A 17914-nucleotide genomic window follows, 5' to 3' on the forward strand; every position below is an offset into this window, starting at 1 on the left:
CCAAACATAACAATGTTCAAGGTGTGAACTACTGCCCGTTCTGTCATCATCACCTACGACTCCACGTCATCACTTGAGTATCAATGTCGTCGTCTCCGTCCCGTCGTCGTCTCCGTCCCGTCGTCAGCACCGACTGTTTCCTGGGCAACGATATCTGGCCTCAACTTCCTGTTTACGGCCTACAAGTGTGAATCATCCAGAAAGTTTTGTCACGATGTGAACGAACCAAACCGTGGTTCAGTTTGATCCGGACGGAAACGTTCTCTTTTAGTCAGATCAGATTCTGGTACTTTGGTCCGAGGCTCCTTTCACACAATTCACAATTCAGTTTATTTTAATTTAAAAAATCAAGTAAAACGTTCGATATAAAGATAGAAATGCTCTATAATTAAAATCCACTAATTAAAGTCAAATCAAAATGACACTTTTATAGACACATATTTTCTTATCTGTCAGCTTTTTGTAATTTTTCTTTTCTTTTTTTCAGAACTTTATTGAACAAGATGTAAGTTTACAAACAGTGTAGATTAACACTCATTATTTCGTACAGAAAAGGCAGCAATGTGGAGATAACCGGACAGTAAATAACAAACAACAAAAGGAACAAAGAAAATACAAATGAATAAACATACATCGATTTAAATACAGAAATTCCCTCGATGCAAAAGTATTTTTGTTTTGTGTTTGCGCCCCACGGTAGACGTCACGCGTTGGGGGCGTGGCTTTACGACACTCTGAAACGCTATTGGCTGAGCGTTAAATTTGAAACGTAACGGGAGCAGCGAGCAGCAGCTCGGAGGACGGAAACACCACAAACGATGGAACTTATCAGCAGAAAACGGATTTGTTCATCCAGTCGTCCCGATAAGAGTTTAATATATCCACAGCAGAGGAGTTAAATTACTTGTTTTGTTCAGACGTCTTAAAAACTCTTCAAATGGACATCGCTGCGTATTTACAGGAAGTCGCGCGGACGTTAGCCGGTGTTAGCTGACTGCTAACGTGTTGCTGTGTTATGAGCACTTTATAAAAGATTTAACTTTTATAAAATGGACTTAACGTTCCTTCATTTTCATGGATTTCTCCGACTTTATTTTTGGAGGTGTTTTGAAGACAGTTTGTCCTCGTACACGGGAGACGACCCACTGGATCCGTGGGACAAGTGAGTAACGGGATTGTTTTTAAATGAGGAAACGTTCGTCTCTTTATTGTCTGTAACGGAGAGAATTAGAGAAAACACACTTTAACAGCAAAAACAATACAAATGCACATCTGAAATCACACCAGGCATCACTTCAAACTATGGACATAAGAGACATTTGCATTAAAAGCTTGAGTTGTCATGAATACAGACTCAGCTCCGAGTATGAAGGTATCAGCTGTGCATCTGTTATATTTCTTTAAGAAGTGTTTAAAGAAGTCTTCCTCTTGTGTTCCAGTTTTTATTGACCTTTAAAAGCTTCTTTTTTTGACCTTCCTGTGATTATCCGGTTCCTACCTCAGATCCATTTGTTTCATGATCTTATTTTTTTAGCTTCATGTCTCCCAACCTGGATGTTTTGTTATATTGTGTGATTGACAGCTCAGTGTCCCCCCTCCTCCCCCCATCAGGTTGGTGGAGTACCTGGAGCAGATGCGACCGGCGGAGGGCGGCGGGATGTCGCTGGTGTTGGACAGCCTCGTCCAGAGATTTCTGAACGTGGAGCGATACGCCAACGACGTCAGATACGTGAACTACTGCATCAAATGCGTGAGTCCGGACTTCAAACACGACGACGGCGTGAAGCGGTCACGCCTTTTTCCTTCTTCACGCTTCTCTTCCCGCGTCTTCGGCAGGCGAGGCACCGGTCCGACCCCGTCGCCCCGTACGGCCACGTTTTCAGCCACGGCGTCGGCGGCGGGACGGCCGCCCCGTACGCGGCCCGGGCCCGGCGGCCGGAGTTCCGGGGGACGGACGAGCAGGCGGACGCCGTGGACCAGAAAGCGGTGGAGAACCGGGCCCGGCCGGCCGACGCCGTCCTGCACCAGTACAGGTAAACCAGATGTTTTGGAGGTGTCCGATTCAGCGCTTCAAACTGTAGAACGACGTGTCACCGACAGGACCTTTTTAAATCCTGCAGGCGGTTTCAGACCAGAACCAGGATCCCGGCGCCGGCCTCAGGTGGGACTTCTGGTTCTCCTCCGTTGGTTTCTTTTTAAAAGTCCCGTCTGCCGTCTTGACTTTTATTTCGTGAAAGCGGGTCGGACCGCGCTGCAGAACTCCCACTTGACCGATCAGATGTCCTCCGACGGACAGGCTCAGAGCGTGGTGGGTGTGCGTCTCCGTGGTAACGGTTTAATAACGCCACGTTATCCTGTGTTTTTGTTTTTTAAACCTCGCCAACACCCTCTGTGCTCTCTGTCCCAGCCGTCTGTGGAGTGCCTGGTTCCAGTCTCCAAGAAGATGACTCCATCTGGCCTCAACGACTGGAGAGGCTGGTCTTGGCCCACCTCAGACCGCTGGTGAAATCTTCTCTGGACCCGCTGCAATTTGCGTACCAGCCTCATGTGGGAGTGGACGACGCCATCATCTACCTGCTGCAACGAGCTCAGTCTCACCTGGATGGAACCGGTGAATCTGTGAGAATCACTTTCTTTGATTTCTCCAGTGCATTCAACACCATCCAACCACTGCTGCTGAGTGAGAAGCTGCGGGTGGTGGGGGGATGGAGGGGGTGGACGCGTCCACCGTCTCCTGGATCAATGACTACCTGACAGGCAGACCACAGTTTGTCCGTCTGGGCAGTGTGCTGTCTGATACGGTGGTCAGTGGTACTGGAGCTCCTCAGGGAACTGTTCTGTCTCCTTCCTGTTCACCTTCTACACAACTGACTTCCAGAACAACTCAGAGTCAAGACATCTGCAGAAGTTCTCTGATGACTCTGCAGTGGTAGGATGTATAAGGGATGGACGGGAGGACGAGTACAGGGCAGTAGTGGAGGACTTTGTGGAGTGGGCTGGTAGAAATCATCTGCTCCTGAACGTGGCCAAGACCAGAGAGATGGTGGTCGACTTCAGAAGGAAGACGACGGCTCCACAACCACTGAGAGTTCTGGGAGAGGAGGTGGACATGGTGGAGGAGTACAAGTACCTGGGTGTGTCCATGACAACAGACTGAACTGGAAGACCAACATCAACGCTGTCTACAAGAAGGTGATGAGTCGACTCTTTTTCTTGAGGAAACTTCGATCCTTCAATGTGTGCAGCGAGATGTTGGAGATGTTCTACCATCTGTTGTGGCCAGTAAACTGTACTTCTCGTAGTCTGCTGGGGGAGCAGCATTGGAGCTGGTGACACCAACAGACTTAACAAACTGGTTAAGAAGGCCGGCTCCATCATCGGCTACAATCTGGACAGCCTGGAAAAGGTGGTGGAGAGGAAGACGCTGAACAAACTATTGTCCATACTGGATAATCCTGACCACCCTCTCCACCACCTGCTGCAGGACAGAGGAGGAGGTTCTCCAAAATACTCCTCCAGCTGCTGTCACAAGGACAGATACAGGAGATCATTCCAGATACAGGAGATCATTCCAGATACAGGAGATCATTCCTGATACAGGAGATCACTCCAGATACAGGAGATCACTCCAGATACAGGAGATCATTCCAGATACAGGAGATCATTCCTGATACAGGAGATCACTCCAGATACAGGAGATCACTCCAGATACAGGAGATCATTCCAGATACAGGAGATCATTCCTGATACAGGAGATCATTCCTGCCGACTGCAATAAGACTGTACAATAACTCATCTCTGGCAAAATCCATCAAAGTACAAAAACACTGTTGACTGTGTTTCTTGGTTTGTTTGTATATAATACATAGATATATATAATATATAATATAATGTACTGTATATACTGTACATTTTATATTTATATTGCTATTTTTATATTCTATTCTATTCTATTATTTTATTCTATTATTTCTATTATTATCTTATTGCTTCTGCATGCTGCTGTAGCGACAAAATTTCCCCTCGGGGATTAAAAAGTAAATACCTACCTACCTAAAAATGTCTCTGAACAGGACGACCGTGACGTAAGTGGACGGTTTCAGTTTTAGGATCTTTTTTTTAGATTGTATTGTCTTGTTTTTAATTAGTTGACTCAAATAACTCCAGGATGTCTCATCCACGGTCTCCTCCGCAGAGTGTCCCGCTCGGAGACGTCGGGGACGATCCCGTCCGGCCGGAGCTCCGGGGTTCAGAACGTGTCCGAGTACCTGGAGGACGAACTCGTCTGCGAAGGAACCGAACTTTGTTTTGAGGAGGTCCGAGCTCAGAAATACTTCCGTAAACTCCAGGAGATGGGAGGAGGAGGAGGAGGAGGAGGAGGAGCGGAGGGAAACGGGTGAGTCAGCGCTTTCTCAATCTACCGTTTAAAAAGAAAAACCTTCATGAAGTGAGATTATGACGTGGTTTTTGGTTTGGCTTGAAGCGGAGAAGGAGCAGAAGGAGCAGAAGGAGGGAGTCTGCAGCCTGACAGGTCTGATGGAGATAATGAACCAGGATCTGGGGTGTTTCGGTGTTTCAGGACCGGCTGAGTCTCAGGAGGTGAAACTTCAAACTCCTTCAATGCTGCATTAACAGTTAAATATAAAAACTACAACAGAGTAAAAAGTAAAGAGACAATTAAATATTTATTCAATCAAAGGCTGCTTTTAAACATCTGAAACCTGGTATGTCTGGTTCTTCAACATTTAAGCAGGAAACTCATCTCATGAGAAAACATCCTTTTCCTTGTTTTTTTCAGCTCTGTGCAGCAGAACCAGCCACCAGTGGGAACCCGGATCCTTCCCAGCATGCCTCTGGGTGTCCCCGACCCTCCGACCGCCTGAGCAGCAGGAACTCTCTGGGCCTGAGGTTGCACACCGAGCCGGCCTTCATCCACGAGGCCGCCGAACCTCCTCCTCCTCCTCCTCCTCCTCCTCCTCCTCCTCAGCAGACAGACGCTCTGCGCTCTGAGATTTCCCATCATGCCTCTGTGCCGGCAGATGTGGAGCCGCTGCTCCACGAACCCGCCGATGTTCCCCACCAGGACGCCGGAGAACCGGAGGAGGCCGACGGCACGCAGCAGTGAGTCGAGTCCTCCTGCAGCGCGTCGGCCATCTGAGAATCTTTTCTTTCTTCATCTTGTTTTTGTTTTTTGTTTCTCAGAGATGTCGGTGAACCGCCAGCAGAGCAGAAACTGGACGGGAAGTAAACCGCCCGTTCACCAGCAAGCTCCTCCCCCTTTCTGTCCCTCTCAGCTTCCTGTGACCGTCCCCACACCTCCCTCTCTCTCTCTGCGTCTCCCTCAGTGTCTCACGGCGGGACGTCCAACCTGTCTCGCGTCACTCCCAACACCTGGCTGGGCTTCGTTCAGGCCACGCCCTCCAGGGTGCCGTCTCCCACCGTCAACAGGAGGGAGGCGCTGGGTGAGCACAACCGTCGGATGGGGAGGGGGGAGGAGGTGAAACTCAGGTAAAACTCCTCAGATTACATCTCAGTGTTGCTATGGAAACGTAAATAGAGCTAACCCTACTTTTACTGTGAATTCACCGCAGCTCTCCGAGCGCACCGTTTCTAGTTGACGTAGTTTGTCCGGCGCCATCGAACCGTCTCCGTGTCGTCTCTCAGGTGTGATCAGGGACACGTTCGCGGCCCCGACGTTCCTCCGAGACCCGTTCGGCGACGCCTCGGCGCTCCACGCCGCCGAGCGGGAGTTGGACGCCGGCGGCCCGACGAACGGTAAATACGCAGCGAACTGTGTTTGTTTACATGAAGAACATTTCTACAAGTGGAATCTGTCACCTGTGTTGAACATCAACTTCTGAACTATTAAATATGATTATTATTGTCAGTATTCACCTCAACTGAAGCCAGTTTCCTGCTGACCTTCATCCTCCTTTATGATTGACAGGAGGCCCCTCCTCGGTGCATCAGCCCCCCTCCGCTGCCCCGTTCACCATCTTCCAGGACAACAACCACAAACAAAACGGAAGGTAAACAAAACAACAACTCAATCACATGTTTTTGTCAGACTGACTTTTTGTCAGTGCGAGCTCCGTTTCCACGGCAACACACGGGGTTTGACTAAGAAGTGGAAAACAATCGGCAGACTCTCATGGTTTTACTTCGTGGTTTCTGCTCGCCACCTCCTCCATCACCTCCTCCATCACCATGGTGCAGCCTCCTCCGCCCGCCGTGCTGTCCTTCAGAGACCAGACGCTCTGTCCCGCCGACTCCTCCGGGACCTCCGCGGCCTCGGCTCGACCCGGCAGCGAACCTTTTCAGATCACGGAGGAACCGGACGAACCCGCCTACGACGTTCCCATGAGCCCCGAGTGCGCGCTCAAACCGGACTGGCTGTCCGTCAGGAGCCCCGAGGCCGCGGTGGAGCCGGACCCGGACGCCTTCGTGAGTCCCCGTCGTCCCGGACGCGCCGTCCACCCGGAACCGAGACGTCCCCGTGAGTCCGGAGCAGCCGCGGCTCTGCGCCGACGAGCCCGTGATGAGTCCGCACAGAGAGCCGAGCGCCGACGTGTCCATGAACGCGGCGACGGCAGCCGTCCACCTGGTGTCGGATCCGTGGGACGACCAGCTGATCTCCGGCCTGCTGGCCTCGCTGACTCCGCCCCTCTCCGCCCACCCCTGCTGCGTCAGCTGGAGGTGTGGCGTCCCCAGCTTCTCCCCCGGGAGGACCCTCAGCATGGGTAAGAAGCACAGCTGCTGCTTCACATCTCTTATTTATTATTTACTTATATCTGTGAAGTGGGAGGAGTCAAAGCAGTTAGCTTAGCTTAGCATCAAGCCTGATAAATGCACTTTACCGATCTTGAGCAATTAACATATTTTGTTTGTTTAGTCTGTATGAAATCACACGTATGATTAGGATTCAATTAAAGTCACAATAATTCATTTGACAGTGAGTTTTAGGTTTTTCTAGGTGGCTGCAATAAATAGTTATATTTCATTTCCTATCAACTACGTATGTCAGCTATCAAAAACAACTGAAAAACTAGTTTTAAAATGGAAATTTATTTTTTAAAAATCCGAGCACCGGTGCTTTTATTTAAACAAAAAATACTTTTTATCTCTTTTTGTTTATTTTGGAAATTTTATTTTGTACATTTTGACCAAATCTATGCTGATGATGATTAATTCTCCTTTATTATCATTTTATTCTTGTGTCTGCATGTCAGTCATATAACAGTCAATAACTCACTGATGTTGTTTTTCCACTCGTTGGAGGTGAAGTTATTAAAGCTGCCACTAGATGGCGTGTTCTTTAAACGTTTTGCCCTCCGACAGGAACGTCGTCCCTCCGAGTCGACGGCGTTCTCGGCGAAGGTGCGTTCGCGACCGTTTACCAGGCGACGAACCCGGTGACCTCGGAGAAGGTGGTTTTAAAGGTGAGACGTCATCTCCACGATTCGCTCTCTTTTCACAAAACTCCTCAACGGATGTGATTCTTTCTTTTTAGTGACCGCAACATTAGTTTTTTTAGAAGATCTGCAGAACTTGAAAACTTTCCTGCGGAAACAAAACAAATAAATGCCCCAGAAAGGGTTAAAAATTCTTAAATTAAATTCTTTTAAATGTCCTGAATATAGTTGAATGCAGCATTTGGACACATAAAAAAACACTAAAGCTAAATCATAGCTGAATCATTTTCTTTTACATAATGAAAGCCAGTATTTTGAGTCCCTGAACCTAATTTAAACTCCTTTTAAAGGATTTAATAAAGTTGCAGCGCCCCCCAGTGGTCCATTGGTATGAAACAATGTTGTTTTTTTAATGTGTTGTGTGTTTTTTTTGTCTAAATCTCAGAGATTTGACTTTTCCTGTGAAACATGTCCAAACAGTCACAGTTCAGTTTATTGGATCTGAGTGACGTTGGACAGAAAGACTCTTGACGTCCAACGTGTCTCCCTGCAGGTCCAGAAGCCGGCCAACCCGTGGGAGTTTTACATCCACACGCAGCCGGACGCCCGGCTGCAGCCCGCCGTCCGTCACCTGTACGGCCGCGTCAGCTCCGCCCACCTCTTCCACGACGGCAGCGTGCCGGTCGGCGAGCTGCACGACTACGGCACCCTGCTGGTCCGCTGGTTTATAACCGCTCCTTCACGCCCAGAGAGTCTCTGCTCCTTTTTCCACGTGTGAAGTTTGATTCTTTCTTTTTTTCACCTCCACCTTCAGAAGGCGGTGAACGTCTACAAATCCCTGAGCGACGAGGCGATGCCTCCGCCGCTCGTCCTGTACTTCAGCGTCTGCATCCTGCGCACGTTGGAGCGGCCGCACGCCGCCCGCATCGTCCACGCCGACGTCAAACCCGACAACTTCCTGCTGGGAGAGCGGTACGCCCGCGACACCGTCGATTCTACCGACGTGGACGCGTTGACTTTGGAAGGAAACGTCTTCGTGTGTTTGTTTTATTTTTTCAAAGCTGCCGCTGTGTTTTTTTGGAGGTTCCTGGAGAACAGCTGCTTCGACCCGGACGGCGTGGACCACGGCCTCGTCCTCATCGACCTCGGACAGAGCATCGACATGCGGCTTTTCCCAGAAGGCACGGCGTTCACCGCCCGCTGTTTGACGTCGGGCTTCCAGTGCACCGAGATGCTCAGCGGGAAGCCGTGGAGCTACCAGGTGAGGACGCGCTGCCGCGGTTTGTCTTTCACACGTCTCTCCGTTTTCCTGCATCTTCACCTCGTGTGTTTTCCAGACCGACTACTTCGGGCTCGCCGGGACGGTCCACCGCATGCTGTTCGGGACGTACATGCAGGTGACGAACGACGGCGGCGTGTGGAAGACGAACGGCGTCTTCAGGAGGTAACGTCCGTCTCCGGTCCGTCTCCACAGAGTCGTTTTGTCCGATTAATTTGTATTACTTTTAGAAACACCAATATTGTGACAACAATACGAGTCCAGTTTGAATCGGACCGGGACCAGAGGTCGTCTGACCGGGTGGAAGCTAACCGGGACTCTTCTCGTCCTCCGGGAACCCTCACGGCGACCTCTGGCTGGACTTCTTCCACGTCCTGCTCAACGTGCCGGACGGCGGCTCGGCGCCGAGCCTGCGGAGCCTCCGGTGCCGGCTGGCGTCGGTCCTGCAGCAGAACTACAGCAGCAAGCTGCCGGCGCTGCTCAGACGTCTGGTGGTGCTGCTGCTGGAGAGCCGCAAGGCGCCGCGGAGATGACGGGAAACCCAACCACAGAAACGGGTTTCAGAGAGAGAGAGAAGGGTTGAAGGTCAAAGGTCACCGCAGGAGCAGCGCTTGTTTGGACATATAAAAGAATGAAGTCATTTTTATGTACTTTACTTTGGAAATTGAATTTTCTCGGCTTTCAAATTGTAAAAACTAGAGTTTGATTTTGTTTGTTTTAAAGAATAAATGTGTTGAGGTGCAGATTGTCTTCTCTTCATCTTCAGCTGCTCTTCTAAACTTCCCTTCTGATTTCTGTTTTTATGGAAATGAGTTTTGATATTTTCTTCCGTCACGTCATATTTTCTGCTTTTCTCCTTCAGAGAATCGGACGAGTCGAGCGGAGCTTTGTTCGGCTGTCGGACATTATTAGTAGTCAGAAGATCAATAAGAGAGAAGTCAAAACTATTTGAAGAATTATGTCAAAATTGTGATTAAAAAAAATAATAAAATGTAATTATGCGATGAAAGTAAAAACATTTGTATGAATTAGTCCAAAATTCGGAGAAAAAAAGTCAAAATTATTAGAAGAATTGTTCAAGATTGTGATAAAAACAATCAAACTTGGATAAAAGTAAAAAAAAAAAAATAATAATTCTAACTTAGTCAAATATTTCGGTAAAAAAAGATAAAAAGTCAAAATTGTGATTTAAAACATGAAGTGTTTCCTAAGACAAAATTTGAAATCAAAAAGCTCAAAAGGTTTTACTTAAAAAAAACAAAAAAAAAACAAGTGTGTGTGTGTGTGTGTGTGTGTGTGTTGCGTGTTGCGTGTTGCGTGTTCAGACCTGCAGCTGCATACAAACATGCAGGAATGTTTGAAGTGTTTTCAGAGAAGCTGCAGCTCCTTTAACTCGTCTCCTCTGACAACATGTTGGACTTTCTTCAACTTTGAATGTTTATATATTTATATTTCCACAAATTATCACTGTTGATACGATATTTTCTGTTTCTTCCATCAATCAGTTGTTTGGACTGAATGATGTGCAAGGAGGAGGAGGAGAAGAGGGGGAGAGGAGGGAGAGAGGAGGAGGAAAGGAGGGAGAGAGGAGGAGAAGAAGAGGGAGAGAGGAGGAGGAAAGGAGGGAGAGAGGAGGAGAAGAAGAGGGAGAGAGGAGGTGGAGGAAGAGAGGAGGGAGAGGAAGAGGAGAGTAAGAGGAGGGGGAGAGGAGGGAGAGAGGAGGAGGAAAGGAGGGAGAGAGGAGGGAGATAGGGGAGAGAGGAGAGGAGGGAGAGGAGGAGGAGGAAGAGGAGGGGGAGAGGAGGGAGAGAGGAGGAGAAAAGGAGGGAGAGAGGAGGGAGAGAGGAGGGAGATAGGAGGGAGAGAGGGGAGAGAGGAGGGGGAGGAAGAGAGGAGGGAGAGGAAGAGGAGGGGGAGAGGAGGGATAGAGGAGGGGGATAAGAGAAGGAGAGGAGAGAGAGGAGGAGGAAAGGAGGGAGAGAGGAGGGAGAAAGGAGGGGGATAGGAGAAGGAGAGGAGAGAAGGAGGAGAGGAGGGAGAGAGGAGGGGGATAGGAGAAGGAGAGGAGAGGAGGGAGAGGAGGAGGAGGAAGAGGAGGGGGAGAGGAAGGAGAGAGGAGGAGAAAAGGAGGGAGAGAGGAGGAGAAGAAGAGGGAGAGAGGAGGTGGATAGGAGAGAAGGGGGAGAGGATGGAGAGAGGAGGGAGCTAAGAGCGGGAGAGGGGGAGGGTAGGAGGAGGAGGAGATTTGTCAGCTTCCTGTGAGTCAGTGAAACCTTCATCCAGACTTCGTCCAGGTTTCCACGGTGAAATCCCAAATGTTCACGTACCTGTGGTCACTAAAACGTGAGGAACTCAGGTGTTGATGTTGATAAAGAGACGAACGTTGGAACACTTCCTCATGAAGGTTGTTGCTTCCTGCTGCTCCATGAACATGCAGGAATTATATATATTTGTAAATATAAATCAGGTAGAACTTATAATTAAAAACAGTTGTTCCTCAACATACCTGCCTGGAACATCCACGGTACTGTTGAGTCTCTCTGAAGCCTCACATCCCTGCTGGCTGACTGGGAAAGGAAAGGAAATGCTTTCAGAAGAAACACCAAACTATGCAGCTCATAATATGATACTCTGATAATAGAAACTTCAAAACACCTTCAAGTTGATTATCAAACACACATGATGCTAAATTCAATCTACGACAGAGAAATACACGTTAAATAAATGACTCTTTCACTCCATGAATGCTTTGAGTTCCAGAAAGAGGAAATTCATCTCTAAGATAATAATAATGTCATTTTACGTGAATAATAAACTGTCGTAGAAATACGTTTTCTGTCATTCAAACAGTTGTGAGTGTGCTGATGTTATCTAGAAAGCTCCTTTTAGTAAATAAGTGTATTAAAACTAGTGTAGTAAAGTAAGCAGCTTACTGGATAACAAGCCATCAGCAGCAGAGCAGTGACTGTCTGACATCAGGGCGGCTAACATGAGCTCAGGACAAATGATAGCTGGCTTCAACTGGAGTTCACCAATTCATGGTGAAACTAAAGGAGCTTTAAGATCATCATGATTTTAAGATCTGGAACTGACGTGACACAAAACTCACATGACCTCAGAGGTGGTTGAATCTCCATCTTCTGCTCTTTTTAAATCCCTCCATTGAACTTTTTGTTCTCGGCTCCACGAACACGACTCAGAGAATTCTTTGGGACCGACTGAAAATGGCCGCCCTCCTCCACCACGGTGAGGGTCCATGTGAGCCGCTGCCCGCTGCTCTCCGACACGTTAGCTCTTAATCCGACATGAAGGATGACGCTGTCAGTCGGAGATCATCGATGAACCGTTCAAACATCACGTTAGTAAACTGGTGAAAGTTTCTAGTGAAGTTTGAAGTGATGGTGAAACATCAGTCCCGATGTGTTCCTCTCGCTGCCGAACTTCGTCTGAAAAACGGGGATTTTCTAACTTCTTCCTTCGTCGGTAAAACACAGTTTAATTTCATTTGACCGAAACACCATCTGAATCTGTCCTGACCTCAACTGTCACTCGGCGTGTGTTCAGTCCGTCACATGTTCTGATTTAAAGCAGGAAATATCTATTTTTCTGTCTGCTTTGATGAACTGAATCCACCTAACAGCTGATAACAACTAAAGTTTTATAGAAATACAACTTCCAAAGGTTTTCCTGCGCGCGCTCCTGTCGTTAGCCCCGCCCCTCTAAGAACCCGGTAGGTTACCAAGAAGGTCTCTCTGCTTGTCCTGATTGGCTGGCAACAGATTGACACCTGACCAACCAATACGGTGAGGACACGAGAGGTTCAAGGGCAACTCAAAACTGTAGGACACTTAAGGACTTTTCCAAACTACACTTCTCTGCTTATGAACACAAATGCAAATTCACTGTTACAGAATTACAAAGAAACACATGTAAACAAATTAGCAGGACGCTACAAGTGTTTATGGACATATTTGAAACATGCAGAAGGAAGTTAAATACTGCAGGTATTTGAGTGAAACTCCACCTTTATTTTCTAATGAATGAGGGATTATTTTCAGATGGACCTCCAGAAAACTAATAAGAAGGAGTGACTTTAACTAACAACACCGAGATAACTCCTTAGAAAACATTGATTGAATTTCATGAGAAGTTGAATGGGAGTCTATGGAGCTGGAGGCTTTTTAGAGACAACCTCTACTGGGACTAGAAGGTATTGCAGTTTAAGACACTTCCGCATTGGCCTGATTTTTCACACCCCGAAGTTACGTCCACTTTTATATACAGTCTCTTTCTTGAGACAAATGAATAAAAAAGGCTGTTAAAGAAAAGTGTTTTGGATTAAAAGTCCATTTAAAGCGGAGACACCTGGAACCAGGACTGAGGACCAGATTTCAGGTCCCTGGCAGGAAGCTCAGGCTGCTTTCTGCCTCATAACAAACCAACATGTCCAACATACAGTCCTGTATGTGGTCCAAACTGCTGCTGCTTCATCTCATGTCTCTGTGCTGATCTTTGGTTGGTTTGTCAGCTCCATCTAGTGGACAGACAGCAGAGCTGCATCATGTGATGTTGGATTTCTCTGTCACAGGTTAGACTGGTTCTGACGTCACTCTGATGCTTTTAGACTCGGACTCTGAAGTTATGAGGAAGTGAAGGCGTCCTCAGATCAAACGCTCTCAGACACCAGGACTGACGAGGGACAACGAGCAGCTTCTTCTCTCCGAATCTTTCCTCCACACTCGAAGGTGGAAAGTGTCTGGAAGTGGACCTGAAGTCGAGCAGGTGAGAATCCTCCCAGAGAAATCTGGACATGTCTGATGAACTCTGACCTGTTGGATCACTGAGTCGACCGTAGAGGTCTTTCTTGATCCTGATTTTCTGTTTCACTCCATTTATTTCAAACATGTAGTTGAGTTTGTCCGCGAGTTAAAGTGAAATGATTGTAAAATGATTTTCTGTCGGTGGTTCCTGAATAAAACCGGCAGCAGTCTGAATGTAATTCGATCTTTGAACTAGTCAGCTGATAAAAATGCAAACCATGTCTGAACTGGTCTGAACTTGTCTGACAGCTTGGATCAACTTCACTGTGTTTCCCATTCAACTCTTCATTCACGGCTGGAACACACTTTTTCTGTGCAGCACCTTTCGCATAGTCCATTTGTCAAAGGTCCAAAAGTCCTTCAGAAGGACCAGAAGTGGTTGAAAGTGAAGAGGAGCTGTGTGGCTTCTCAACCGTCAGGGTCCCACAGAGGAAAACAAAAAGAGGAATTATCCTGGTTTGTGTGATCAGATTTAAAGACACACAGAAAAAAGAGGCTTTTATATCCTCTTGACAGGCAGATTTCCTCTGAATACATTTTGTTTGTCATCACGTTGGACAAACTGGAAGAACACATTTCATTCCTTTAGTGACCAACACAAATACCAAGTTTGTTAGAAAATGTGAAAAAATGGAGCAGGGGGAACAAATTTATCATATTTCTGGTTGCTGAAATGAAATTTAGGATTTTACATTATATGCCGCACTAACTGTTGTGACTGTGACATGTTTTGCAGGTTTATGCAGCACTGAGAGAAGAACAGTAATTACAGGATTATAATGTGTTTGCAGAAAAGTGTCTGTCAGTCCTGAGTTTTAGAGCCATGTTACAGACAGTGATGAGAACTAATGTATCCTGTGCTGTGAATGTTGTTGTACGTACTGAGCAGGTTGTTGTGTTTGTGTGAAGCTGTGGGCTCTGCTATGGATCAGTGGGAGGACAGAGAGGACGGAGTCCGTCCCTCTAAAACCACTGAACTGTTCCTGTTTGCTGGAGAGTTTCAGTTCCAGCACTAATTTTACTTGAATTACCTGAACAAGTGTTGCTGGTAGTTTCACTGTTGGACGTGATGCTGGAAACAACGTTCAGCTGTTCAACAGCTGCTGAAACAAAAAACTATTTCAGGGGTCTGAAATAGTCTATTTCAGTCTCCTGAGAGCGGGAGAGGAAGTCGGCCACAGTCATCTGCGCCCCCGGCCTATGGATCACCTTGAAGTTAAAAGGCTGTAACGCCAGATACCACCGAGTGATCCTGGCGTTGGTATCCTTCATGCGGTGGAGCCACTGGAGCGGAGCGTGGTCCGAACAGAGGGTGAATGAGCGTCCCAGCAGGTAGTACTGCAAGGAGTCGACCGCCTACCGGATGGCCAGGCACTCCTTCTCCACTGTGCTGTACCTGGCCTCCCTCTCCGATAACTTCCGGCTGATGTACACAACAGGGCGGTCCACCTCCCCCCCCCCCACCTCCTGGGACAAAACGGCCCCCAGTCCTCTGTTCGACGCATCAGTCTGCAGAGTAAAGGGGAGAGAAAAGTTATGGGTGTGGAGAAGTGGTTCCTGTGGTAGATTATGCTTAAATTGTGGTAGATTAGGCTTATGCTATGCCCATTTGTATGTATGTGTGTATGTATATATATATATATATATATATATATATATATATATATTGTTGTATCTCAAATTGTTGTCCCCAATTGTTTTCCCCGAGTCCGTTGATAGAAGCAGTCTTTAGGCATTTACCGGTCTTAGTTGATTTTTATTAAGCGTAGTTTACAAGATATCTTGGAGAGCCCAACATCAACAAACGTCTCTTTGTTGGATTCTAACTTCCCGCTTTCCGGCACATACCCTTATGCTATTGGAAGAGGCGTGACCTATACTGTGACGGGAACATTTGCATATTATGTTCGTCTGGTTGTTTTCCACTGTCCTCCGTTTAAGCCACACCTCCTCTTGCCTGATAGGGAGTTGCACCCCACGTGACCCTTCCATACAGATTCCTGTTGTCTATGATAATACAAACAATCAACACATTCAGTTCCCTCGAACACATTTCATTTCCTAATATGATGCACTAGTTGCATCCTACTTTTGGCCATATTTCATACCCGTAATGCTTTCTGCATAAACAATGTGTTTTACAATGATTACAATCAGTATGCATTTTGAACGTACATCATATGAGCCCACATATGCTTTAATCAGATCTATATTCCACAATTCCCCCTTTTGATCTCTTTTAAGAGATCACCAATTCCAAATCAAATACCTCCTTTTGGTCGTCTTCCAGGAGAGGCATCAATACTTGTGGATCAGTAGTACCTACTGCATTGTTGATTAGTTTTACCAGTAGAGCGCGGAGACAAGGTATACAGCAACAACCACAAATCACCAGTAGAGCACAGAACACAGAAATGGAGATCATGACAGACATCATAAGACCCTTCCATTTTCCAAACAGGGAAGTCATCATAGAATTAAAGGGATTATCGATACCAGACATTTCATGCATCTCTTGTGATAATGTACGCAAGCCCTCCAAAGCTCTAGTCACTGATCCATCGGGGGCAGTGTTGTTCGCAATGTATGTGCAACATTGATCACCAAACATGTGACAGACGCCCCCTTTCTCTGCTAATAACATGTCCAATGCCATTCTGTTTTGTACAGTCATCAAGGAGGTGGCCGCCAGTTGCTCTGAGAGACCAGCCACAGCATCTCGTGTGGCATTTGCCAATCTGAGGACATTATAATGCACAAAATTAATTCTGTCCACATTTTTATTCGGAGTGATGGGGAATAGTGCTGAAATGATGGGTAGGTTTTCGAACCCAGCTGCCACCTGGTCTGCCAATTTAAACTCATCTGGAACGCCACGAGGCACTCCAATGGAATCCATATATGTAGTAGAGGTGAAATCGAATGGGCCTACATCTCTTTTGCTTCTGTGCTGATTTAGTTTTTGTCCAATCAAGGTGAGAGGTGTACCTAACCTTATAAGTGCACAACTCCCCCGCCAGTTAAGTGGCATTCGAACCAAAATCGTTAGTCCTCCGCAGTACCAGAACAAATCACCCCGTCCCCATTGTCCTAATTGTTGGTTTTTTGTGCTGGCCCAGTCTGAGGTGTCTAGATATCTCATACACCAGTCCGAATTTATGTATCCAACATCGTTTGTTCCTGTCCCGTTAAAGCAGGTGTAATTACCGGCTTTGGGCGTGAACATAGGTGGAATGATGTTCTTTTTCACTACTGGAAATACATTCCCTAGAATGTCACATCCGTCTGGTTTCTCTGACAGAGTAAGGTTTAATACACACCTCAATCCATTCGGGTCCGTGTCTGGAAATAAGGGAGCAGGCACTGTGAACAAAGTGGGACGTGCAGAAGAACATGCCACACATTCAGACATATTCTGGGACAGAGCTGTGGCTGACATCCAATCCAACCAAGTGTTTCTTTCACTGTAGCCAGTAGCGATTCTTAACAGTACTACTGGGGTAACTTGTGCTACTATAGTTACCTCTTTCCCATTCTCATCTAATTGTTTAGTCTGTAATAATGTTCGCTTGTTGCGTACCTTTATCATTGTGACTTTAAATAGTCCAATTGGGTCAGTGCCGGTAGTGTCTACTCCTATGGGTAAGTACTGGGTATAGCGGTCTATTGTCAAGGTAATGTTTTGTATTGTCAGAATTAATGGGTTACCGGTTCCTTCACCTCTACTCAGGCTAATGTGTTTTTTCCAATCTTTATATGGGTTACCTTTACCGGGAATGTGTGGCTTATGACCCGTAGAGCTAGTGGTCCACCATACTTTACTCCAACTGTTGCATAAAGGGCCTTTTAGTTGCCCATCACTTCTTGGATAAACCATACACATGTAAACATTCTTATTTCTCCATGCACCCGTGTCATGTCCGCATGTAATTATCTTACAGAGGTCAAATTGGTAGGTGGTTTGGGTGCCCATTTCGTAGGTGAACTGTATCCTCTTTGGTTGTCCTCTTTTTCGTCTGATGAGTTCCCTTGTCTGGTTATGGTGCTCCTTTGGTCCCAATGGCACACCTGAAATTCCTATCTCCCATAATATGACACATACTACACCTGCAGAGATGAGTCCCAAGGCCATAAGCCATCTCCAGTCACCCCAGAGGCTGGTTCTCTTGTTCATCCTACTTTGTCAACAGAATTATTGTATCAATTAACAGCACATGTATCAATAGCCAAACAAAACTTAAAATTTATTTATGTGTATCTTCAACTTGTGATCTTCTAGTGACGTGGCAGACACTTGATGCAAACGAGCCCTCCCTCGTTCGAGTCGGCTGTCTTCTTGCTTCGGATACCGAGAGTAGACTGTCTCGGTATCTAAACGTTGAGGGGATTATTCTGCCCCTTTT

The 17914-nt window shown here is 46.9% G+C and overlaps 1 protein-coding gene and 1 long non-coding RNA gene across 2 annotated transcripts; one reads left to right on the plus strand and one right to left on the minus strand.

Moving 5' to 3' along the window:
- The first annotated feature begins 503 nt into the window (after nucleotides 1-503).
- On the plus strand, nucleotides 504-9482 carry LOC138212230 (mitotic checkpoint serine/threonine-protein kinase BUB1-like). Its single transcript, XM_069172533.1, is given in 19 exon segments — nucleotides 504-1162; nucleotides 1612-1750; nucleotides 1837-2033; nucleotides 2121-2161; nucleotides 2238-2308; nucleotides 2408-2474; nucleotides 4484-4599; nucleotides 4799-5121; nucleotides 5248-5508; nucleotides 5665-5775; nucleotides 5948-6029; nucleotides 6217-6462; nucleotides 6464-6740; nucleotides 7339-7439; nucleotides 7966-8127; nucleotides 8227-8384; nucleotides 8496-8673; nucleotides 8750-8856; nucleotides 8922-9482. Coding segments are annotated over 19 exon segments (3147 nt in total). The 5' UTR covers nucleotides 504-1049; the 3' UTR covers nucleotides 9319-9482.
- A 509-nt stretch (nucleotides 9483-9991) lies between these two features.
- LOC138212276 (uncharacterized) lies at nucleotides 9992-12324 on the minus strand. Its single transcript, XR_011179422.1, has 4 exons — nucleotides 11801-12324; nucleotides 11198-11258; nucleotides 11019-11109; nucleotides 9992-10205 (listed from the first exon to the last, which is right to left on the minus strand). It is a non-coding gene; the product is annotated as an uncharacterized lncRNA (long non-coding RNA).
- Nucleotides 12325-17914: the final 5590 nt, after the last annotated feature.

The sequence above is a fragment of the Embiotoca jacksoni genome, unplaced genomic scaffold (genome assembly GCF_022577435.1).
Source record: "Embiotoca jacksoni isolate LCO1_2020_lvr unplaced genomic scaffold, fEmbJac1.0.p SCAF_54, whole genome shotgun sequence".
Lineage (NCBI taxonomy): Eukaryota > Metazoa > Chordata > Actinopteri > Embiotocidae > Embiotoca > Embiotoca jacksoni.